At 36.4% G+C, this 27502-nt stretch overlaps 1 protein-coding gene across 15 annotated transcripts in view; it reads right to left on the bottom strand.

Moving 5' to 3' along the window:
* Nucleotides 1–4732: 4732 nt before the first annotated feature.
* ATRX (ATRX chromatin remodeler) overlaps nucleotides 4733–27502 on the bottom strand; it is a 241434-nt gene continuing 218664 nt past the window's right edge. For all 15 annotated transcript variants that reach the window (XM_070502810.1, XM_070502821.1, XM_070502817.1 and 12 more), the window contains 5 exons: nucleotides 11120–11269; nucleotides 10148–10273; nucleotides 9301–9396; nucleotides 8654–8782; nucleotides 4733–7621 (listed from right to left, as the gene is read on the bottom strand). In XM_070502810.1, coding sequence (XP_070358911.1) covers nucleotides 7343–7621; nucleotides 8654–8782; nucleotides 9301–9396; nucleotides 10148–10273; nucleotides 11120–11269 — 780 coding nt within the window. In that variant the 3' untranslated portion in view covers nucleotides 4733–7342. The remainder of the gene's footprint in view (nucleotides 7622–8653; nucleotides 8783–9300; nucleotides 9397–10147; nucleotides 10274–11119; nucleotides 11270–27502) is intronic.

Raw genomic sequence — 27502 nt, forward strand, 5'->3', positions numbered from 1 at the left:
TTTAGTTGCTTACAGTAACACCCACTTATCTTACAGCTCTGTAGGGAGGACAGAAGTCTGACATCTCTCACTGGGCTAAAATCAAGGTGTCAGCAAAGCTATGTTCCTTTTTGGAGGCTCTAGGTGAGAATTCTTCTCCTTACCCTTTCCAGCTTCTAGAGGCCACCACATTCCTTGCCTCATGACCCTCTTCCTCCATCTTCAAAGCCAGCAGCATTGCATCTCTGGGTCTTTCGTTCCTAGTCACGTCTGCCTGTGACTCTCCCTCTGCCTCCCTCTTCCACTTTTAAGGACCCTTGTGACATTGGGCCCACCTCCGTAATCCAGGAGACTCTCCCCATCTCAATGTCAGTTGATTAGCAACTTTAATTCTCCTTTGCCCTGTAACCTAACATATTCACAGGTGCTGGGGATTAGGACACAGACCTCTTTGGGGGACCATTATTCTAGCTACCACACCATTTAATTACAAACTGTGCATTACAGAAGCTATTGGCTTAAGTGGGGCTGTGACCTTCTGTGCACAAGTACGGAAGCATGGCATTTCCTAGAACTATCCTATTCTGAGTTCTGTTCTTTGCTGCCTAGATGTGCTTGTGTTTGCTGTTTTCTCTGAGATGCCCTCCTCTTCATTCTCTACCTGTCCATATTCTAACAATCTTTTAAGGCCTTGCGCTAATGGTATCTAGACTTTATCAGGTGGAAAAATGAATAAACTTAGTTCGGAATATTTCTACCTTTAGGATTCTCCATGGGTGCCTAATTGTGCTGAGTGTGGTGGAAAAAGCTTTTAAACAAATTAAATATCCCTCTGAAACAAAATCCCGAAGCCAATGCTCTGCACACCAAATTAAAGGCTTCGGGGATACGTCGGGGGTCTTCCCATTTTACAGTTGTCACACAGGAATTTGTTTCCCTTTCATTTTGGTTCACATACTCCTCTACTTAGCACAAACGATTCTCATTTTAAAGCTTAGTTCAGTATCAGTTTTTCTGAAAATCTGCTTAACGTGTTCTGGCAGATTGAAAAAGTGAATTGGAGTTTAAGTGTAATAGGAGGTATCTGAATAGAAGCTAGAAGACATGGGTGCACTCTCTGGGCCTTTGTTTCACCGGTTGTAAAGGGAGAGAGCTGGGCTACAGGGTCTCTAAGACCCCTAACATCTCTAGCATCCCATGACTCTATAAGCCTTGCCCCCCACCCCCCTGCCCCGAGTTGTTAGAATAGAAAGAGGTGTGTGTGGGGCGGGGGAGGGAGAGTTTGGGAAGTAAAGGAGAAAAGACTTCAGGCAAGGACTTCATCTGAGCTTAGCACATCCAGTAGAGTGCGCAAGATGTGGGAAGAGAGGGTGGGGAAACTTGCTAATAGAATGCAAGGTTCACTTTGCGAAGGATAGGGTCCAAGCAAGCCTGCATCACTAAAGCCTTTGAAGCCCAACCTCTGTGCCTATCGTTGGAAACATATCAAGAACTGGGAATGAATATCAAGACCAGATGATTCTATTAACCATGTTTCTTTTTTCTTATGTTTGGTTTTGTTTTCATTGAAATATGTTCAGCAGGCTAGACACAGGCTTCCACCTGCTTTGCTACTGGCATGTGGAGACAAGCAGCTACAGAAAAAAATTACTATTTCACTCTTGTTCTATTAGTTTTTGTCACAAGATTTGACTCTTCATAAAACCCACATCTCAAAAAGTATGCCGTGTTGTTACACAAGAGTCAGTATAAACAAATATTGCCTCCTACTCACTGTAAACTTCATCCAGACCAGGCAATTTAAATACTGTCCTAATTTGGGCTTTACCGTTATGAACAAGAGGATGGGAAGTTACCAATTATTTGCTTAAAAGCTGACTTTATAAAAGCTGATTTATATTACTTTGTCATTTTGTCACGTATGTAACGCAATCAGGCAACCAAGATAGAAGAATCAGATCCTTAAACTTGTTTTTTAATTTTCTGCAGAGTTCCAGAGGCAGTAAGAACACAGGTCTGGGAGTGCCTCTGGGCAAAAGATAAAGGAGGTTACAGCTTGTGGAAGTGATAATTAGAGCCAATTACAACTTGACTTATCTGCTTTGTCATTAAAATGCCTGTCAGACCTCTCATTGTTCTAAAGAGGAAAAGAAAAGGTAGAGCTTAGAGGAGAGGGTTAGCCAAAGGGGATTTCTAATTCTGTTCACAAACTTACCCTGTAACCTTAGACAAACACACTGCCTTTTGGCTTCAAACTGTGCTTCGCTCACAGTTAAACCCTACCTCTTGGAGCTGAAAGGGACCTCAGGAAATCACCTGGTCCAGTCTCCTGCCTTCAAGAAAGTAAGGTATTATTATAGTCCCATTTTCCAAATGAGACATGAAAGACCTAGATAATCTAAGTGACTAGAATATGTTTTCTGCCTCGTAAGTGCAATGGATTTGATTTTGGTCTCACTTTTAGCTAAACTGTCATGAAGAGAATGTAATTATTCTCCTCACTTTTCTCACAGGTATGCTGTATACAGGTTAATACATAATAACCACAAGACACTTTGAAGGGCAGCTTATACATATAACATTACCAACAGGGCTGCTAGCACTCGGAATGGATAGGTCTCAAGGAAAAGTAACAGCAATGGATTTAGCCCTTTGAAGAATTAGCTTGAAGAAAGAAACAGAATTACACCCAACTTAAATGGACCAAACTCACTCTCTGCAAATATGTGTAAGGGTATAATTAGGAGTAACGAAAAATTGAGAGAAAAACAGGAATGCCATTAATGGATTACTACGTTTGAGAGTAATCAGAAAGAGTAAGGGAATTTTTGTGTGTAAAATCAGAAATCCTGAACAAAGTGGGCTCCGTGGGGAAGGGTAAAGGAAATAGATTTTTCTTACAATTTAAAAAGTTCACTATTCTATACCACCTCTGATTTTTTTCCTTTTGTCCTTAAAATTGTCTGTAGTCTGGTCACCAAATGCCTGAACTCATTATTTATCTTCCTGTTTCCAATCTTTCTTCACCTTGCATTCTAAACCACTCAAATTACCCCTGCCCAAATCACCATCTCTACCTGCTACTTTGAACACATCGGCCGCCTCACAAACCCTTGTTATCCTCCGTATTGAACTGCTCATTCAGGATTTCAAGGCCCTCCATCAATCCACTCCAATCTAGTCTGTCTCTCTCCCGATCCTTCTCTACCTTTGTTCCTTTTCTTTCAATACTATGCTTTATCCTCACATACCTGAAACAAATCCCATCCTTGCATCTGATAAGTCATCTCTCTACACCTTTCTTGAAAACCAACACGTATTTGATGTGAGGACGACAGGGAGGGGAGTCTATTCAATAGGTAAGTCTCTCAGTGGTCACCCGATACAGTGGGATCCAGGAGACTGGAGTCAAGCTCCCCTCCTTTACATGTTCCTATCAGGGAGGAGCAGTGAGGGCAGAACGGTCAGGGGCAGAATGTGGAGAAGCGCTGCTGGGTAGAGATTGCTTGGAATATGTGGCAGTTCTGAGTATGAACGAGGGCCTGCCATATTTTACGATATTCTCACCCTTTCATTCCTTCAATTAAAGCTTTATTATCTTTTATAAAGACAATGTATATGCTGTCTTCCTTGGTGAAGGTGTGTAGTGGGCATTATCAGAAAGACAAATCCCTAGAGTGAGGGGAGGGTGATTGTCTCAGTCAGCCAAGTAGGCACAGTGGTATCAGGAAGGTTATTCCGAAGGGACGGTGGCAGTATATATTGTAAAGGAATTTTCTGGCAGTACGTGCTCTGGAGAGTAAAACTCTTCGGCAGGGGCAGGAGGTGCCATTCTGTTACTAGATCCAACATGAGCAATGCGGGCAGAATTTGGTTACCTGGCAGATATTGAGCTTAGAAACAGTATATATTTTGGATTTTTAATTTTTATTCACCTCCATATAACAGCATATATAAAATGTTGCACAGACAAAAAGCATTTCTGAAACTTGGTCACTCCTTTGGGGTTGGCACAGATTACAGACTTTTGAAAAAAAAAATTAGTGGTGGAAGAATTTTCCTCTCTAAGGGTAGATTTGACGTGGAGACAGCCAAAAGTCACTTGAGACTAAGTCTAGTGAAAGAAGGTGGGTAATAACCTGAACATAATTTTTAGTGAAATAAGCATGTAAAAGAATGACCTATTTTACTGTTACAGTAAGTATCTATACCCTCACAAGGAAACAACGGTTACTGGGAAAGGTGAGTAATTGTTTTTAAAGTTTGGTTTGGGGCGTAGAAATATGTCTGTGATTTTATGATACTAGAGAGAGAATGCACATAGCTAAGAGAAGACTACAGGACATTCAGCTTCTGTGGAGACCAGGTAATAAGGTTTCCATCAACCTGCTATGGCTTCAGGATGGCAAGCAGCTTTGTATCAAGTGTGGACTGGTGGCCCTGCTTGACTTAAATGAGTGATGCAGCTGTTGGGAGCAGGAAATGGTGCTGGATTACACACATATAACCGAAACTAACACAAACACACATAGGCTTCCTGGTATGTAAATTATTTTTGAGGTTAGAGATATCCTTTTACAGAATTTAGTATATAACAGATTCAAAAACCAAACTTCTTTCTTGACCTCCCAATATTAAATAACTAAAAGTGCAAAAGAACCACCATTAAATAGGACATCCAAAGCTATACATTTTCTATGAAACAATATGTGCACAGATTTTCAAAGCTGTGAAAATGCAATAAAGAGCACAACACATTTTGGTCACTTTATTAAATGACATTAAATAGTTTAAGTTTCAACTACTAAACAGCACTTTGAATGATGAAAACACAGATAGTATTATTGTCATACTTGAATGCTTTTCTTTAAAAACACAATTCCAGTCCTTATATATATTACAAAACAGCCTTAAAGGAAGAAGTGACATCTTTTCTACAGTACTTAAGATACTCAATACGGAACTGAAAAGCAGTCTAACAGAAACAAAGGCAAGTCTTCACAGCTGTATGATTTCAGCAGCCAAAGCTGGATGATGGACTGAAACATTACTATACAACTGGGACAAAACATATACAATATCACAATACTAAGCAAAAACGCTTTACACCCAAAGAAATAAAACAGGTTACAAAATGTGGAGAATTTAGCAGGCAAAACTGTATTACAAGCAACATTTTAAATCGTCATTTTTTAAGCCATTGCAACTATTTAAAACATCTAAAACAAATATAAAAATGAGCCTTTTAGTATCCTGTTGATGTGATTTTGTCTTTAAATATTTGTTAAAGCTTGATGTTATACTCAAAGTACGTATTATGTAGCTAAAATGTCAAGTGAGAAGAGTGTATGCAAAGTGGTCCAAGTTTTATTTCAAACTCTCTTATTTCCAATTAATCCTTCTATGTATTATTCTTTAAGTCATATTTTCATCCAGGGTGAAAAAGGTTTAGAAGGTTGCCTAAAATTTTCACATCTATGTCTTTGAGCAAGTAATTAGACCATGTTGAAAGTTCTCAGGTCTAGTAAATCAGGTTTAAAATATTCTGGACTTGTAGAAATACCAACTGATAACAGTTGGCCAGAGTGTACTGCCTTCAAATATTTATCTCATAAATCTTGTCTCTTTTATTTCTTCTAAAGTAAACACATATCTCCCCCCGCCCCATTAAATAAATTTGATTACATGGCTGGCATAATACCCGAATCTATGGAATTTGCTAGTGATAACTCACCATGGGAAGGTGGGGGGTGAATCCAGCAAACCTCACAAAGTCTCTATCACAAACCTAGTGCTCTGGGATGTTGTACCACTAGTTCTTCCAAGACAAAAATGGAAATCTCTTAATCATCCAAACAACTCAAAACAGTTTTAGCTAATGTTAAACTTATTCTAATCCAGTGATAGCTAGAGTAAACCCTCCACCAGCTTTCTTTTTTCTGGAATTCCTTAGCTGTTTCTACTACCTGTTACATAACCATTTCAAAAATGGTTCTGCCACATTGAGTTCACTCCCATAGTCTAACAATCTTTTTCTTTAAGAAACTCAAGCAACCAAATTGTACATGAATAAACTTAAAGGTCTTTTTTACAGGCATGGATTAAGAATAATAATACAATGATTTTTCTAGTAAAACTTCATAAAAGGGTATTAGATGAATTAATTTTGATCAGAAAACTGCCTCAAAGATCTCAACTAAAAAAGAAATTGAAAGTTGAAACATAATTTAAGAAAATGTAGGTAAGTTTGGGGAAAAGAACAAGATGATGAGAGAAAAGAAGGAGAGCATAAAAGCCAGTAATCCTTATCTTTAAGAGGAATTATTTCACAATACTGACAGTACTGGGAATTGTTAAAGCACATTCCTCACGTGAACTTAAAGTCAGCAATGGTTCTGCCATTTTGATGTTGTTTATAAAACAGGGTATGAACCTAACAACCACAACGTCATCCTTAAACTCCTAAAATGCTAGAACTTGGTTTTGTGAGTCCACATCCCACTGCCAGCAACAGGATGGAGCGCTAGCACTGGCACCGAGCAGTGAAGAGATGTGCTTTACACTAGTGCCAGGAGAGAGAATTCCTGTGTGGAAGACAATCCACAACCCTGAAACTTTACCAGGAATTATTTCAGCACATATAACTGAAAATAAAAAATGGCAGAAAGACTAAAGAAGAAAAAGCAATTCTCTTCTTAGGCTGTACTTAAGGCTGTTTATACAATGCTAAGGTAACGGCAAGACTCCTCCAAGTTTTAGAGCAGTAGTATTTAAGAATATTGCACACAATTCTGTGTCAAAGATAACCCTTAGTTTCTAACTTTCAGTCACAGAGATGATATAGCAAAAGCCCAGTTTCAGACTTCAGTCAAAAGAACATTAAAACCATTTCAATCACTTTAATCAAGAAATGGATTAAGTATAAAAGTATTTCATAACTTGAGGAATCAACTCTAAGAACTCAGCTGTGTGTTTTTATATGTAAAGAACAAATATATAAATCTGTATTCTTTCCTAAATTTATTAATTTTATGACAATTTTATGGTCGCTAAAAGCAGGCATAAAAATTTAGAGAGGAAATCTGTGGAGTTGTTACTGTTATGGAAGGATTTGTTTTCACTGAAAACAATTTGAAATATCTTCTGTACTCAATGTGTGTAAGAAGATTCTAGGCAACATCACGGACAATTGTCAGGCAGAAATAGTATGCCCTATTTAAAAAAAATTTAAAACTAATATGGAAGATTGGCATTTAAGGGGACCAAACTATTTATACAGTTGAGTTCTGTTAAGTCATTGATTCCTAAAAAAATAAAAGATCTTTCTATGATTTTAACAATCCTTTAAGCTTTTAGTGCAAAATCACATTGATTTCCCTTGGGAAGGTCCTGGATTTTTGCTTCTCATTGGGGGTGGTGCACGCTGTAACGGTGGTGGCTGCATACCACCAGCCACTGACTGATACATTCCTCTCATATCAATCTGCTGGTAGTTAGAAGGATTCATGATTAAATTTGGAGGCTTTGGCATCATGAGGTGGCCCAGTGTTGCTTGTTGATAAGTCATTTGCTGCTGTTGCTGCTGATTGTACTGCTGCTGGAGCCTTCGGTTCATAAGTATTCGCTGAACACAGCTGATTAACTAAAGAGAGAAAAGGGAGCTGTTACAAGTACACGACCCGTCTCAAAGAGGCAAGTATCAAGTTTTGAGTTAAAATCAATTTGTTAAGGGGGTACCATAACAAAAGGAAAACACATTATTGTTATCACCATTACTAATTTGATGGCATTCACAGGACCATTACTGTAGAAACCAGTTAGTAACACCATTTAGGGCTAAATTCTCTTAATGACTTGACTATTGTATAGCAAGCAGCATTTAGGTTAGTTGCCATAGTAACCTGTCCTGCACTGTGATTAGTTTCAAGTATTGGTTACAGCACTTTTTGTCAAGTCTCCTTTCTTTGTCATTCTTTTGAATATTTCACATGATGACAGACAAATAAACATTTTTAGTGACAAACACCAAAGGAAAAAGCACTTGCAGTGGGAATAATTCCTACCTGGAATGTCTCAAATTTCCTAACATAATTTAAAACCACATAATTCTACAGTGCTTTCTAAGTAAAATTCATGCCAAAGAAATTGATTCTCTGGTGTCAAGAGCTGGAATTTCCCAGTGCAAGGCAGATGGCTGGCAAACAACTTGCTGAGAAAGATGATCAAGGATCCTGGAATATGCTGGCCTTTTAAAGAACTACATAATTTAGCAGAAACCTGTGTCATATATCATCTATAGCTCCACTTCTTACTCTCGAATTAAACATATTAAAAAGTATACTTATTGTGGGAAGTTGTTTAAAATTAGTAAATGTGGTAAAAAGACTGGCAAAAATTCCTTTTAAGATGTCCAGAATATACAGAAAATAAAATTATATGGAAGAGATCCTATTTAAACTTCAAGGAGACCCATTTGGGAAGTTGTTGCTCCTTTGTAACAAAAGATAGTACCTTTACTTGACATTACTAGGTTTCCTGACAAAATTTCTTCCGAGAATAACCAATGACCATCCATCCATCCATATGAGGGATGGTTACTGACATAAACATCACATAAACTCATTATTATAAATTCAAGAAAATTAGACATAACTTAGAGAGTCAGAACTCTTACCATCTGTTGTTTTGTCAATACGTCATTGTAGATTGCTTCTCTTCGTTTAACATCAAGCTCCTGGCTGGCTTGTCTACTTAATGCTAATGCCTGTACTTGGGCCTCTGAGAGATTCATGTTTTCCTTCCACTAAAAGAAAAAGTTTCTATTTATTCCTTATTGCAGTAAAATTGAGGAAAAATAATCAAGGTACTTAAAGATACGCAGGATTTTTAAAGGTTTTTTTTTTTCCTTTTCCTTTATCCTTTTCTAAAGAAAACAATGATGTAAAAGCAGGATACTAAGTTGTCCATTGTTGCACAAGCGTTGGGCTATCTCTGGAATGAAACTATTTGGATTTAATTTGTGCAACTGATAATTAAAATATGTTTATGTAAACAATGCATACATTTCTATGATTGATTGATTTCTCAATTCTTAGAGTTTAGCCATTTCTCTTTTGTGCCAACGTCTAGGTAAAATTGCTGTATTATACCTTTGCACTATTATCCAGTTTACTGGTATTTTACTATTGCAAATCAAGTTATAAGAATTATGCTCTTTTCCCCAGAGGAGTAGTGAAGCAAGTGACAATTAAAAATTAAAACAAGTGGTGGGGGAAGAACACAAATTGCAAGTTGGAATAAGATAATTAACAAATAACTTACTACAGCTGAAATTATATCTTCAAGAGGCTGAATCCTCACTGCTGTCACACTGTTTGTTGCTTCCACAACTTTTTCTCTTCCTTGATTAATGAGGTCCTAGAAGAATGCAAGAAATAAGTTCTATAGGGCATATCAAGGCATAGTTTTAAAGTATAGGGCTCCTTCCTCTTGCCAATTTATAGCACTTGGTTTTGAAACTCTTTAAATAACTGGAAAGAACAGAAAAATTCAGCATGAATAACGTGGAGTAAAACTCATCAGTGAGGGTCTTGTTAGGAAGAGAAAAGTTTCGGTTTTATTGCAGCAATAATTTAATGACTCCATAAGCAAATTTTACAAAGGAAACCACAGATACAATTAAGTTATTAAATTACTTGTATAATAAAACCTAATCTTGTTTAATTCATAATGATTCTAGTTTTAAATCACTTATTTCATAATATTGGGCATTATTACATTATGGCATTGGGCATATCATTAATGCTGCATCTACAGCGCATGTAAATATAAATCAATGTGTGTACTTATCCTACTTTCAAACATTAAGTAATTTGTTTATTCAAAATATTTTACAACTGAAGAAAGTGCTATTTCCCTAGCCAGTCAGCTGCCCTTTTGTTTCTTAATTAAAGTAATTCAAACTATATTAATTCAAGGCCTGATTCCTTTGTGCTCTGAAAAACCACATTTTACTACACTATGCTGGTTCAAAAAGGTCAACAAATAAAAGAAAAATGTCTTGGTCTATTCAGAGGTAATCTTTTGGAGAATGTGATATTCCTTAACAACAGGGCCCTTGAAATTGCCTTTAATTCAAGTTAAACTACTTTTGTACTTCACAACTTACCTCCAGCTGCTGATTACTCATTGCTGACAGGGCTCCCAAATTGAAAGGAATATAAGGAGTTTGAGAGTTGAAACTGACAGGGGGTAAATTGGTCCCAGTTGGTATGTTGAAACGCATGGTCAGTCCCTAAAAACAAAAAATTATGCACTTTCCACATTGTGATTTAAAACTTGAAATTCTACATCACCCACTGGTTTAGAAAAGAATCCACATTCTCAGATATAGGAAATTATTAACACTCTTCCACACACAAACAAAACACCCTTTTCACCCGAAACCAAGATCTTATTACATGGAAAGCTTTAGCCCCTAAAGGTGTACTCTTTTTCTGATGATTCCCACAGAATGGGGCAACTCAGAGAATTGTGATGAGACTCCTAACATCGCATTAACGTTAAAGAAGTTTGGTACAATGAGTTAGGAGTTGAAAAAGGATTCAGGTATTAGGATAAGGTTTCCCATGCTCAGGCACATTTTTGCTCAAGTGGGTTGGTGTTTAAAAAAGATATGGAACTATTTTAAATAAAGTTGCTGCTGGAGATTGACATTTATGTTCAATAATGGAATATTTTTGTGTTCTGATATTCAGTCAAAATTTAGATTTCCTGATACACATGCTAAAGCAACATTTACTCCTCCACACTCTAAGCTCCTGTACGTCTGTTACTACAGTGAGGGTGTTGATGGGAGTTAAGTGATGCTAAATATATAGCTTCCCACTAATCTCTCAATTCAGCAAGTGCGAAGCAGAAATGGGGTTACTACTCTTGAAGTGGAAAATATTTTCTTCTCTCCTCCCACTCTACCACCAAAGGTAGCCAAAGCCCATAAACAGACTCTCGTATCTTGGGACTCTGTTCCTGAAGGCTCACTATATTATTACCTGTTCCAAATGCGACCCTTTTCTTCCTCACTGCTCTTTCAAACGACTAATATAAAAACAAAAACCAAAAAGTATTTTGAATGAACTACCTTCTTCTCTGCTTCATACTCAGCCCAAGCTGCTTTTCTTTCTTCTTCAGTCAACTCTTCTTCTTCTTTGTGGTCCAAAAGAGAATCATGTTCATGATATCCTACAATGTGTTCTTTATGTATTTGAAGAAGTTCTGCAAGTATGGTATCCTGTTTAGAGGGGTCCAAATAATAGAGAATTATTTTCTCTCTCTGGATCATATCTCCATAGTTCTTTGGTCTACTTTTTGACTAGAAACTGGCTGTTATACATATTTCTAATATATATGATAAATCACCTAGAAAATAGTTGCAATACATGCAACACCAGCCTTTTGTATAAGAATTTCATGTTTTTATAGCATGTGTTAGGGGTTCAATTTTTTTTAATGATTACTTTTCAGCTTTCAAGGGTTTTTCCTCCACATTTTGTTTTGTGCTTTGTTCTGAGTTGATAATAAATGCTAACATCTCTTAAATCAGAGATTACACTGGATGCTTGTGGTAAAAATCATGGCCACTCCTGTTTATACAGATTTAACATAACTTTATTTTCACAATCACTTTAGCTACGAACCACTATACTAACAAAACCCAAATCTAAATTAATCTAAACAGCTACATGACAGTGTAACTAGAACATATAGTCCTTATATTTCAATTGTAGGAAATCAAATATAAATTATACTGGAAGGACCCATGGGTCAAATTTAAACTGATATACATTGTTTATCAATTTATCACAGTCTTTTTTATAAAGTCATGGTGTTTTAAGTTAGTCTTTTAAGGTTAAAAAAATTAAAAGCTTAAAAATTGGGATCATTTATACACTTAGTAAGAACACCAAATTCCTGCTCTGGTAATTATGGTTATGAGAGAGAGACACAAAGAGAGATTGGGAGGAGAGGGTTAAAGTGAACCATATATATGTTACTTGCTAATAAAAAATTAAAATATTCACAAGTTGTTTATTAAGAAATCACAGATGAAAACCTGGACATACAAAAGGCAAATTAATTCACTTTACAAAAGGATTTTCCATAGCTTCTAAAGCAAGTTCCCGTAGAACACACTTTCTAAATTGAGTGTGAATTTAGTGGAGGAACATAAACAATTACTGTTCCGAGTAAGGTAGAGGGAAGTATATAGCACTTTACATTTATATTTCATCTGCATCTAGTACTGTTTTATGCCTCTGTTAGTTTTAGAAGAGACAAAGCTCACACTTGAAAAGAATTTTGTCTTTATATCTTCAACCATACCTAGAGTATAGGGTCTCAAATGGTAGAAACTCAAATGTATGTTAAATAACTCAAGGTGAAAAATTCAAATCATGAGGCACTAGCAAATGCTGACATTAATTCCAAATATTCTATTTGGTATCATGTAAACAACTTTTTACCTTGCTACCCAATAAACACTTGAAATAATTCATAATTTCATGAAAGAAAAGGAAGTGATTTTCTTAATGGATACAGCTGTGAGATTTTATAATTCATTTTGACTTGCATGTTATTTTTGTTTAAAACAGAAAACATTAAAAGACCATACAAATGAGAGGGCTCAAGAAAGTCTACTGGAGGAATACACAGAGGCTAACAGGCTTAGTTCTTTTGAAATGTTAGCTAAACATCTCTCTCCTACACCAGTGTAGGAATCTGCCATCAAAGCTGACTTCTCTGGCCTATGCTATATAGAACAGGTTTATCAGCACTAGATATATCTCCAAAGTTCAGAGTTACTGACCAGGCAGGCAGGGAGATAGGCCAGTCTGAATCAAATTCTATTAAAAGATAATGCTTCCTTAGATGTGTGTCTCCCATGCTTACCCTTCAAGCATGACTCAGGAGAGGTACATAATAAAAGCAGCTAACACTGACTAATATTTTTAGTAAGTGACCATATCAAATACAATTAGAAAAGTCAGCTGTTCTACAAAATACCAAATAAATTACAAGGTAGAAATGTTCTGTGGATAGTCCCTAATTTTACTTCTGTCTGGCGATAAGAGACGTTCTTAACCATAGTTAAAAATCCCTTCATTTCTGTAAGAAAACAACCTAAGGGAAAGACTAAAAGAACTGTGTGCTAGGAACTGAATTTATTTTCAGTTGTGCCACTGATTGATTCTTTGACACTGGATAATAACTTAGTCTAGTTATGACTGTAAGTTAAACATGGATGAAATACTCTCTGTTCACATGTGTAACAGGATAATATGAGAATACCAGGAATAAATGAAACATCCAATTCTTTGGAAATAAACACTATGTCAATTAAGTGTAGTGGTTATTTCTCAATTATAAACACCATGGTTCATACATTAATTACTTCCCTATGGTTAGAGAGAAAGCCTTCCAGAAATGCATGTATGCAATGTGCACATGTGCGTGTGTGTCCATCCACACACACACACTCATATATATTCTCTTTAAAAAATGTCTGAGATATCAGGGAGCTTTATCAAGTCAGTCCTTAGTGTCCTATAATTTCAAAGTCCAAACTTATTATCTTGGAATTGGTAGAAACTGATGTCCAGAGAGGTAAAGTAACTTTTTCCTCATCACACAGCAAAGGACTAGCCGGGACTAGAAGCTAAATTTCCTGATTCCTATCCAGTGGTCATTCTATCACACTATAAAGACTGTTTTCTTGAGGCATGGTTCCTCCATTTCCCAGATCTATTCTCTTAGATAAAAAAGATAATCCCCTGAAGGATTCTAGAGGAAGGAGAAACCTAAGTAGCTCTATTTTTTTTTTCACTTTTAGCACTTGTCCTTTTTGTAAATTTTATTAAACAAGCATATGTTAATTTTTTAATAAAATAAAATATAAAACTGAAACAAACACAATTCTCAGACACAAACTTGTGAAAAGCCAGTTCACACTTAGCTTAAATCTGACACGAACTATTTCACCATTTTCATCTTCAGAAGATAAGTCATTTTAGGAAACTCCATTTTTAAAACCTTTTAATGTCTTCTCCCCACCAATTCCAGATTTAAGATCTATCTTATCAAGTCAAACATGACTGTCTAATTAGGGTCAGATTATGGTAGAGGTTCAGCTTTTGCCTATGTAATAACTTGCCTTTTGACTTACAGTCAACTAAAATACCAACAATTCAGAGGAAAAGTACATGTGACTTTGTTTTTTATTATTAAAAGAAGTTTTAACCCTTTTCCTAAAACATTACCTCTCTCCTAACATCAGACCAAAAAAAACCATTCATATTGCTTCTACTGGCTACGACACTTCCTTCTTTCCAAAGAACTAAAAAAAAAAATTACTGGGAACAAGGCTAATATTCTACTATAAATCACAGAAATAACCACAGGTAACATTTGTTGTTTATTCCTCCACACGTTTACACTTACACACATACACTTTTTACACATGGGATTGTACTAGACATAGTTTTGAAACCTACTTTTCTGCCTTAACATCTTTCCATGAACATCGTTTTAAATCAAATACAAATCTTCATCATTTTTAATGCCTGCAAGGTGCTTACATTATATAGATACACTGAATCATCTAATTCTTCTCTTATTTAAGAGTTTATTAAGACATTTAGGCCACTTATACTTTTTAATTATTACCAAATCTGTAATGAAATAGGTTACTAGATAAATTTTAATGTATTTGAACCACTTGTTCATACCATAATTATGCTGATAATACTCAAGGACTTAGACAAGTATGTTTACCACAATCTTCATTTTAACAAAGAAAAGACACTACATGTAAGTTAACTGACTTTTATAGAAACAAGACATATTTATACAGTTCAGAAGCAGAAAAGTAGAAATCTTTCTTTCCCCCAGAGTGTTGTGAAAGACACAAATAAGAGAAAGAAGATATGAGATTTCTGATACAAACTGTTTCTACATCTTTCCCTTTTAAATTAATTGCAGCATGCTGTCAATATAAGAAACAGATGATAAAAGGGCAAAAAAAAGTATTTCTAACAGGATCTTCAGAATATTTCTTTGGGAAAAACAACTTTGCAAAGTGTAGAGCAAGTTATAAAGTTAATAAAACAATTTCATCCCAACATACAACACAATCGGCGGAGAGGTTTTTGTTTTTTCCCCTTGAAGCATGCATTTGTATTAGTTGCTATAGTTACACTATTATTGAAAACAATACTGAAACAGAATCTATAATCACTAGGCCAACAGTCATCAAAATGAGGTTTAAATTATATCCAAATGTGTACCTTTACTTTCCTTTGTCTAAACTTTATTTTTCCTTAAATAAGTGAAAAAGCTTACAAGCTGGGAAAAGCATGGTCTATACTCTAGCTAATGACCTAAATTAGTTTAAGCTTTAAAAATGACTAGTTCAATTAATAAAACAAAATTAATGATAAATTGAAAGTTTAAGTTAATTTATTTAGAAGTTTAAATTATTTGGCAAGCTGACAAAAATTCCCATCTAATTAATTCTGAAATTCAACCTTGAAAATAAAATTTTTAAAAAACAATCAAGGCTTTGCCTGGGGGCAGGGCGGTGGTTTGCCATGTTTCAAAATATTTTGCTTGCCATCGCTTTGAATTTGAGTTTTATAATATCTGGATATAAAATGTCACTAGAATACTTAAGTGCCACAGGACCCACTTAAGAAACTATGAAAAAAATTCCATTTATCACTTAAGTAAGTCTAGGTTCTTAGTAAAGAAACATAACAGTCCTGGTCAAAAAAGTTTCTATTTTCAAATTTGAAGCCTGTTTCTTCCTAAACTACACTGGAAAAAAATGCAACATATGATAAGTAACTAGAGAGCTATTTAAGAAAGTTCACATACCACCTCATATCAGATTTTTAAGTCAAGAACACAATCTTTGCCAAAGAGCATTTATAAATATATCCAGATTCCCAAATTGTAGGTATGAATAAGATAGTGACAATTACAGAACTTGTCACTTTCAAGGAAAGAAAACGCAGGCCTGCCAAACTGCCTTTGGCAGAGGGTAAAAGCCAGTCTCCTTTGATAAGAACGTTTTCTACTCAATTTAACATTTAAAGAAGTACGTACTATATTTAGTATTTAACCTTTAAAAATTGGTTATCCATTACAATGATTACACATGCCACTCACTGTGAGGTAAAGAGTGTCATTCTAGATTTTATATGACTGTAGTGACTTTCTAGAGGTTGCAGCTTTCCAAGTAGAGCCTGAATTGGAACTCGATTCTCATGCTATACAATCTGGAGTTCATATTCTCTCTTTATTTAATAAACACTATTACATCCTCTAAATCAACTATAAGGCATGCTATAAAGAGGAAATAAAAGACATACAAAATAGGAATGAAAGCAGCCATTTAACAGTTCAAACTACATCTCAAAAAAAGAAAACATTAAAAGATAAAATGATTGAAAAAATGATATAAATAAGGTCATCTGGTGATTCTTATATTGACCAAATCTCTCCCACAATTATATTCCTTTAAGGGTCCAAAGTAATAAATTTGAAGTAAAAATCTTGGTCATGAAAACATCAGTAATTGGAGACAGAAGTGAGGCATTCGCCTACAAATTCCCCTAAAAGTATCACAGTTGTAATCTTCCACGGCTCCTACTCCTGGAAGGGTTCTAAGACATATTTGATTCAGCCAACCTAACCAACTGAGTAAGATGCTTTAGGATATTAATACACAGATACTGTGGCACTCAAGTACCTATGTTAATCCAGGATCACTGATCATTCCAACATGTTAGTTATATCCTTCTGAATTCCCCTAAAAGAAAATGGAAAAAAATGAGAGGATGTACAGCTTTGCTTCCCAGGTTTCTTTCTACAACAGACAATTTCACGACCAGACTGCTCGAGATATAAATATGAATTTAATTTTGCTGGAATCAAATGATTTGACAAAAAGAAGACCTGTGTCAGCCTTTTGAATTTCAGAGGGAAGTTTAATGGCACGATTTAGCTTAAATGAAGAAGAAATATATATATATAACTTTGTAAATTGGGAGGCTTTATGTGTAGTGGTTAAGATCACAGGCTCTAGAGTACCGCTATCCAATAGAACTCTGGGCAATGATAGAAACGTTCTGTGTTTGTGCTGTACAATATGGTAGCTACTAGCTACATGTGACTACTGAGCACCTCAAATATGACTAGTGTGACTGAGGAACTAAAATTTTAGTTCATTTAAATGTAAATGTAAATAGCCACATGTAGCTAGTGGCTCTTGTATTGAACAGTATAGATCCAGAGAGTCTTACTGGGTTTAAATCCTAGTTCTAACACTTACTAGCACGATGTCCTTGAGTAAGCTCTCTCTCTGAATCTCAGTCTCCTGGTCTGTAAAATGAGCCTAGTAAGTATCTACTTCACAGGATTATTGTGGAAATTACATACAGTCATACATGCTTAACGACAGGGACACGTTCCGAGAAATGCATCGTTAGGTGATTTCGTTGTTGTGTGACCATCATAGAGTGTACTTGCACAAAACTAGATGGTAGAGCCTACTACCCGCCTGGGCTATATGGTACTAATCTTATAGGACCACCATCATATATGTGGTCCGCCATTGATGGAGAGGCCATTATGCAGCACATGACTGCATTACATATGAAGTGCTTAGCACACTGCCTGGTTTACCAATGACCTCTGTATTGCTAAATCTAATGGTCAATTCTCAGACCTATCCTATCCATTCACCTCTAAGATTTCAAGTAATTTAATCACACCACCAAAATACTTTCTTCTTTTGGTTAGCTGAGTGGGAGAACTCTACTGGTGCTATTTACCACTTTCTCTTACTTCCAACACCTTTTCTAAAGGTATAAAGCAGACCCTCTCTTTAAAAACCAGACAAGCAATGTATTCCTATACAAGGAGAGGGTTTTACACCTTAACCAAGTTTTTCTAATGAAAAATTCAGGAGATGTTTGATCAGACAAGTTATCTAATGTCAGAATTGTCCTAAAAAGCCTAGCTATATGGCCATCATAGTTAAATAAAGACCAATAAGTTATTACCTGTCCTGAGAATGTATATGTGTTAAAAAAATTTTAGCTAATGCTTAAAGGATACCTCTCATTACCTAAAATGAAAGCAGAAGCCTGAGCAATTTATTTACGTGAGAGTCAAGTCAATTTGTTGCTCTTATTTTACTGGAGACTGAGGCACAGAGAACAAGTGATTTGTTGGTAAAATTTTTTATGTTTATGTACAGATAAAAGGTCTTGTTTGACTTTTTTTCCTTCTCTTTTGGAATTCTAGCTTTGCTGCTTAATAGTTGGGTGATCTCTCAGAACCAACTCCCTTACTACAACGGGATAATACCACCTGTAACTCATGAGGTTATTGTAAGGATTACATGATAATGCATTTAAAGCAACAGCATAAGCACTCACTATGTATTACTCCTTTTCCCTCATACCTTGCCTTATCTTGTTTTTTTAAAAAATATTAATCTCTTTTTACATATCATCTATAAAATATTCTTGCCAGAAATATCTTCCATGAATCCAATCAAGCCACTGGATATAATTTCCAGTTTACAGGATATATAAGAGGTAGAAGTTCAAAAACACCATCAGGAAATAAGCAAATCCAGAATGAAGGGAGGGGAGGTGACTGCACTAAATTAAAAGAAACATAATGAAGAGACACAACAACTAAATGCAGTGTGTGTACCTTGAGTAGATCCTGATTTGAACAAAGCAGCTATAAAAAACATTTTTGAGACAACTGGGGTAATATGAATATGGATGTGGCATTAGATGATGGTAGGGAATGAATAAGTTACTAACTTTATGGTATAGTGGTTATATAAGAAATATCTTTATATTTGAGAGATTTATACTGAAATATTTACAAGTGAAACATCGTAAACTTATAATTTAAAATATATCAGAAAAATAGAGGAGGCAAATGTGGCAAAATATTAAAATTAGTAAATATAGGTGATGGGTTAATGAGTACCCATTATATTTTTCTGGTTTGAAAAATTTTACAATAGGAAAAACTTTAAGTTAAACTTAAAAAAAAATATTTTCTTTGCGATAACGGAGACAACAGACAATATTAGACTACGTGGCAGAATTCTGGGACAGCTCAATGTCTAAAAGATAGGTCAGTACCTTTTTTTTACCCCTAGTTAGCTCTACATTTTAGCCTATCAAAACAGTTTTCTAAAGCTGGGATCTGACACCAAGTCACCTTTCTACAGATTTTTTTTTAAAGCTAAACTGATTGCATAACTGCATGTTAACACTGTTCTAAGAACTTCACATGGAATATCTAATTTAATTTTCAGGATAACTTTATGAAGTACATACTATTATTTTCCCCATATTACTGATGAGATTTCTAAGATGGTGAATCAGCATGGGCTGCTGGCTCCCTCCCCTACAATCAACTTGCAGAAAGTACAGAAGGGAAAAGGAAACATGAATTCCAGGAACTTATAGACACATGCACATACACAAACACACGACATCCCTGGGGTGACAACAAACAACTGGCATCATTTGCCATCTGAAGCACAATTACTGAAACATGTACCAGTAATTCAAAATAAGCATGGCAAGTATATTTAAGGAAACAAGGAAAGATATTACCAATACTAAATTCAAATAAAAATTATCTAAGTGTCAAAATGAAATATCAGGGATAAAAAATAATTGTTGAAATAAATAACTCAATGGATAGTATAAATAGCAGGAGAGGGAGAACTGAAGAATAACTTACTGACTTAGGAGGTCAGACTGAGGCACTCTTCCAGAAGACAGTAGGAGGAAATGGAAAAGAAAAGCTAAAAGATAGGGGAGCTAAAAGCAGAAGGGCAGCAATTTAGTAATAATAGTTTCAGAAGGAGATGAAAATAAAAATGGAGGAGAAGAGATTTTCGAAGACTAATGGACATAAATTTCTCAGAATTATAGATCAAGAAACTGAGGCACAGGGAAGTCAAATTATCTTCACTAAGGTCAAAATTCAAACACAGCTTGTCTTGCCCACGGGCTCCTGCTCTTAACCACTATGCTATGCTGACTCAGGGCTGAAGATCAGTAAGATCAGCATCAAAGATAATTGAGAACTGGCAACAGCTTTGCCATTCTAAGATTTTGCAGTAACTACAAGATGAAATCTATACTCTCCAATATTATAGACCTTGATAACATTGAAAATGCCTTTCCATAAACCCACAGTATTGGTTAAGAAGAAGATGTGAGGATGTGGAGAAAAGGGAACCCTTGTGCACTGCTGGTAGGAATGTAAATTGATGCAGCCACTAGGGAAAACAGTATGGAGGTTCCCCAAAAAATGAAAAAGTAGAACTACCATATGATCCAGAAATTCCACTTCTGGGTATTTATCTGAAGAACACAAAAACACTAACTCAAAAAGATATCTGCACCCCCATGTTCATTGAAGCATTATTTACAATAGCCAAGATAGGGAAACAACCTAAGTGTCCATCGATGGATGAATGGATAAAGAAAATGTGATACATGCCCCCACACACACAATGGAATATTATTCAGCCATAAAAAGAAGGCAAGCTTGCCATTTGCAACAACATGGATGGACCTTGAGGGGATTATGCTAAGTGAAATAAGTCAGGCAGAGAAAGACAAAGACCATATGATCTCACTTATACATGGAATCTAAAAAAGCTGAACTCATAGAAACAAAGAGTAGAGTAGTGGTTACCAGGAGCTGGGGGATGTGTGTGAAATGGGAAGATGTTTGTCAAAGGGTACAAACTTCCAGTTATAAGATAAATAAGTTCTGGTGATGTAATGTACAGTATAGTGACCATAGTTAATAATACTGTACTGTATATTTGAAAGTTGCTAAAAAAGTAGATCTTAAAAGTTCTCATCAGAAGAAAAAAATCTGTAACTATGTGTGGTGATGCATATTAAGTAGACTTACTGTGGTGATCATTTTGCAGTATATGCATATATATCGCACCATTATGTTGTACCCCTGAAACTAATACGTTACGTGTCAATTATATCTCAATGAAAAAACAAGTTGGAAATAAAAAAAAGTGTGAAGTCCTACCAAAAAAGAGTGCCTCAATTTACTTCTTCCACACGTTTAACCATGATTAACATATAAATGTCAGCAGAGTAGAGTGTAGTGGTTCAAGAGTATGGGGTCTGGAATCACAGCGCTGAGATCAAATGCAGGTGCCACTACTTCTGTCTGTCATAATTTCATCATCTATAAAGTAGAAATAAACTGTACCAGCCTTGTAAAGTGGCTATAAGGATTAAATGATTCAATGCTAGTAAAGCCCTTAGTACAGTGCCTGACATAAAAAGCACTCACTAAATGTTAGCTACTGTTATTATTTCTTAATTCAGAAGTTTAGCTGATAATAAAGGCAAATCAGGAGTGGGCGGAGCAAAATGGCGGGGTGAGCTGACCCGGGATTCTCTCCCCTCCAAAATACAACAAAAGATTGGAAGAACTGAATTTCAGAGAATAAACATAATGCCAGCTCGTTAGAGACCTACAATACCAAGAAGGAGGAGATCATAAACCTAGCTTTACACCTTCGGAGGTGCTGGAACAGTAGGAGAGAACATCGCTCCCTCCCCCAGAGTCTGCCATCGCTGCGGCGCCGGTCGGGAAGGAGCGGGGGAGGGGCCGCACGACCAGGGGATCATCCAGGACTCCTGCCGCTGATTCAGTGGAGACCCGCTGATGGGGGGAAAGCTTCAAGGGCCTTGGGAGACCAGAGAACAGAACTGATCTGAACCCAGACCGGCGCGTGTGAGTAACAGCCCCTCCCCCCCAGCAAAGCCAGTGGGTGCAGCCATCTTGCCCCAAGGCGGAGAGCTAACACGCCACTCTTGACCCCTATCTGGTGGCGACAGGCTGTAACTGCAACTGAATTCTACCACCATGAGAAAAAACCGCTCCTCTACCATCCAGCAATTTATAAAAGCCCCAGACCAGAAGGAAAACAATAAAAACACAGAATTAAGTCCTGAGGACTTGGAATTAGGTAAACTAAGTGATAATGAATTCAGAGCAGCTATAATCAAAAAACTCAATGAGGTAGAGAGAAAGATAGAGAAACAAGCTGAGTTCTGGAGTTACTTCACAAAAGAGACTGAAATCATAAAGAAGAATCAGACAGAATTACTTGAGATGAAAAACACAATGGACCAGATAAAACAGAATACGGATTCCCTGAATGCCCGTGTAGACAACATAGAGGAGCAAATCAGCATAATCGAGGACACACAGGCTGAATGGCACCAGACAGAGGAAGAAAGAGAACTAAGAATTAAAAAAAATGAGGAAAATCTCCGAGAGATAATGGATTCAATGAGGAGTAAGAACATAAGGATCATAGGAATTCCTGAGAATATGGAAAAGGAAAATGGAGTAGAAAGTGTGCTTAACGAAATTATTGAAGAGAACTTCCCAAATCTAGGGATCAACGGAGAAATGTGTGTAGAGGAGGGTTTTAGATCTCCTAGATTTGTCAATGTAAAAAGACCCACCGCAAGGCACATAATAGTAAAGTTGGCAAATAGGAATGATAAGGAAAGAATACTCAGGGAAGTAAGAAAAAAAAGAGAATAACCTATAAAGGAGCCCCTATCAGACTGTCAGCGGATTTCTCTACAGAAACCCTACAAGCTAGGAGAGAATGGAGTGATATATTCAAAGCTTTAAAGGATAAAAACCTTCAGCCAAGAATACTCTATCCAGCAAGAATTTCCTTCAGATATGAGGGAGAAATTAAATCTTTTCCAGACAAACAAAAGTTAAGGGAATTTGTAACTAAAAGCCCTCCATTACAAGAAATCCTCAAGAAGGCTCTCATACTTGAAAAAAGAAAAAAGGGAGAAAGGGGACACAATCCACAGACTAGGGAGACCGATGGATAGAACCAGAACAGGATAGCAAATATTCAACTATAGCATTAGGGTAAAAATAAGGAAACTACCAAAACAAGGACGATCTTAGCACTCTAACTACAAATTAATAAGACGAGTTGGAATAAAAAATGAAAATAATTATTTAGGAGGGGAAGAGAAAAGGGTCTAAATCAGTATTGGTCGAGTAAGTAAGAGACCACCAGAGAATAGACTATATTATACACGAGATTCTAAATACAAACTTCAAGGTAGACACTAAAATAAAGTACAGAACAGAGTCACAAATCATAGATAAGGAAAAATCTAAGAAACCCAGCATAAGAAACTGCAGTATTAAATGGGTAGTCTAAAGCACACAGGAAAAGAAACACAGGAAAACAAGATAATGAGCGACAGATTGACAGCATTAAGTCCACATGCATCAATAATCACTCTCAATGTGAACGGATTGAACTCTCCAATAAAAAGACATGGAGTGGCAAAATGGATTAAAGAACAAGATCCAACAATTTGTTGCCTCCAGGAAACACACCTCAGCCCCAAGGACAAACACAGACTCAGGGTGAAGGGGTGGAGGACAATACTTCAAGCAAATAGCAAGGAAAAAAAGGCAGGTGTTGCAATTCTCATATCAGACCAAGTGGATTTCAAAATAAGACAGGTAAAGAGAGACAATATAGAGGGACAATATATAATGATCAAAGGGACACTTCATCAAGAAGAAATAACGCTTATAAATATCTATGCACCCAACACAGGAGCACCAAGATTCATAAAGCAACTATTAACAGACCTAAAGGAAGATGTTAAAAACAACACAATAATAGTAGGGGACCTCAACACCCCACTCACATCAATGGACAGATCATCCAGACAGAAAATCAACAAGGAAATAGTGGAGCTGAATGAAAAACTAAAACAATTGGACTTAATAGACATATATAGATTTCTCCACCCTGAAGGAGCTGAATACACGTTCTTCTCAAGTGCACATGGAACATTCTCTAGGATAGACCATATGTTGGGAAACAAGGCAAGCCTCTACAAATTAAAAAAAATTGAAATAATAACAAGCATCTTCTCAGATCATAGTGCTATAAGGCTAGAAATTAATTACAAGAAAAAAGCTGAGAAAGGCACAAAGATGTGGAGACCAAACAACACACTACTGAACAAGCAATGGATCACTGAACAAATTAAAGAAGAAATCAAAAAATACGTGGAAACAAATGAAAATGATAGCATGCCATACCAACTCATATGGGATACAGCAAAAGCTGTATTAAGAGGAAAATTCATCGCAATACAGGCACATCTTAACAAACAAGAAAAATCCCAAATAAGCAATCTTAAAGCACACCTAACTGAACTAGAGAAAAAAGAACAAATGAAGCCCAAAGTCAGCAGAAGGAGAGAAATAATAAAAATCAGAGCAGAAATAAATACTATTGAAACGAAAAAGGCAGTAGAAAGGATCAATGAGACAAAGAGCTGGTTTTTTGAGAAGATAAATAAAATTGACAAACCACTAGCCAGACTTACAAAGAAAAAAAGGGAGAAAGCTCAGATAAACAAAATCAGAAATGAGCGAGGAGAAATAACAACAGACTCTGCAGAAATACAACAGATTATAAGAGAATACTACAAAAAACTATATGCCAACAGAATGGACAACCTAGAGGAAATGGATAAATTCTTGGACTCCTACAATCTCCCAAAGCTCACTCAAGAAGAGGCAGACAATTTGAACAGACCAATCACAAGGAAAGAGATTGAAACAGCAATCAAAACCATCCCAAAGAATAAAACCCCAGGACCAGATGGCTTTCCTGGGGAATTCTACCAAACTTTCAGAGAGGATTTAATACCTATCCTTTTCAAGCTATTCCAAAAAATTACGGACGATGGAACACTTCCTAACACATTCTATGAGGCCAACATCACGCTGATACCAAAACCTGACAAGGACACCACGAAAAAAGAGAACTACAGGCCAATATCACTGATGAATTTAGATGCAAAAATTCTAAACAAAATTTTGGCAACCAGAATTCAGCAATTCATCAAAAGAATCATACATCAGGATCAGGTGGGATTCATACCAGGGACACAGGGATGGTTCAACATCCGCAAATCAATCAACGTGATACACCACATCAACAAACTGAGGAATAAAAACCACATGATCATCTCAATAGATGCAGAGAAGGCATTTGACAAGATCCAACAGCCATTTATGATAAAAACTCTGAACAAAAGGGGCATAGAAGGAAACTACCTCAACATAATAAAGGCCATATACGACAAACCCATAGCCAACATCATACTCAATGGGCAAAAACTGGCCATCCCCCTGAAAACTGGAACGAGACAAGGATGCCCTCTATCACCACTCTTATTTAACATAGTACTGGAGGTCCTGGCCAGAGCAATCAGGCAAGAAAAAGGAATAAAAGAAATCCAAATAGGGAGGGAAGAAGTGAAACTCTTGCTGTTTGCAGACGACATGATCTTATATATAGAAAACCCCAAAGAATCCATTGGAAAACTGTTAGAAGTAATCAACAACTACAGCAAAGTTGCAGGGTATAAAATCAATTTGCATAAATCAGTAGCATTTCTATACTCCAGTAATGAACCAACAGAAAAAGAACTCAAGAATACAATACCATTCACAATCGCAACAAAAAGAATAAAATACCTTGGGGTAAATTTAACTAAGGAAGTGAAGGACCTATATAATGAAAATTACAAGGCCTTTCTGACAGAATTGGATGACGACATAAGGAGATGGAAAGACATTCCATGTACATGGATTGGAAGAATAAACATAGTTAAAATGTCCATTCTACCAAAGCAATCTACAGATTCAACGCCATCCCAATCAGAATCCCAATGACATTCTTTACAGAATTAGAACAAAGAATCCTAAAATTCATATGGGGCAACAAAAGACCCCGAATTTCTAAAGCAATCCTGAGAAAAATGAACAAAATGGGAGGCATCACAATCCCTGACTTCAAAACATACTACAAAGCTACAGTAATCAAAACAGCATGGTACTGGTACAAAAAACAGGTGCACGGATCAATGGAACAGAATGGAAAGCCCAGAAATAAAACCACACATCTATGGACAGCTTATCTTTGACAAAGGAGCTGAGGGCATACAATGGAGAAAAGAAAGTCTTTTCAACAAATGGTGCTGGGAAAACTGGAAAGCCACATGTAAAAGAATGAAAATTGACCATTCTTTTTCACCATTCACCAAAATAAACTCAAAATGGATTAAAGACCTAAAGGTGAGACCTGAAACCATAAGGCTTCTGGAAGAAAACGTAGGCAGTACACTCTTTGACATCAGTATTAAAAGGATCTTTTCGGACACCATGCCTTCTCAGAGAAGGGAAACAATAGAAAGAATAAACAAATGGGACTTCATCAGATTAAAGAGCTTCTTCAAGGCAAATGAAAACAGGATTGAAACAAAAAAACAACCCACTAACTGGGAAAAAATATTTGCAAGTCATATATCTGACAAAGGCTTAATATCCTTAATATATAAAGAACTCTCGCAACTCAACCACAATACATCAGACAACCCAATCAAAAAATGGGCTGGAGACGTGAACAGACATTTCTCCAAAGAAGATATACTGATGGCCAATAGGCACATGAAAAGATGCTCATCATCGCTGATCATCAGGGAAATGCAAATCAAAACTACACTAAGATATCACCTTACACCCGTTAGAATGACAAAAATATCTAAAACTAATAGCAACAAATGTTGGAGAGGTTGCGGAGAAAAAGGAACCCTCATACACTGCTGGTGGGAATGCAAACTGGTGCAGCCACTATGGAAAACAGTATGGAGATTCCTCAAAAAACTAAAAATAGAACTACCATACGATCCAGCCATCCCACTACTGGGTATTTATCCAAAGAACCTGAAGTCAGCAATCCCAAAAGTCCTGTGCACCCCAATGTTTATTGCAGCACTGTTTACAATAGCCAAGACGTGGAAGCAACCTAAGTGCCCATCCACAGATGAATGGATAAAGAAGATGTGGTACATATATACAATGGAATACTACTCAGCTGCAAAACAGAACAAAATCATTCCATTTGCAATAACAGGGATGGACCTTGAGAGAATTATGTTAAGTGAAATAAGCCAGCGAGAGAAAGATAATCTGTGTTTGACTCCACTCATATGAGGAATTTAAAACTATGGACCAAGAACAGTTTAGTGGATACCAGGGGAAAGGTGGGGTGGGGGGTGGGCACAAAGGGTGAAGTGGTGCACCTACAACATGACTGACAAACATTAATGTACAATTGAAATTTCACAAGATTGTAACCTTTCAATAACTCAATAAAAAAAATAAATAAAGGCAAATCATGCTGCTACATATCTTGTACCCACAACAGTGATGGGCTTTGGTAAAAATACAGGTTCCCAGGGCTCACCCCAGAAATTGATTCAGTAGGGCTTGGATGAAGCCAGGAATCTGCATTTTA

Source organism: Equus asinus, chromosome X, assembly GCF_041296235.1.
Source record: "Equus asinus isolate D_3611 breed Donkey chromosome X, EquAss-T2T_v2, whole genome shotgun sequence".
NCBI classification, from domain to species: domain Eukaryota; kingdom Metazoa; phylum Chordata; class Mammalia; order Perissodactyla; family Equidae; genus Equus; species Equus asinus.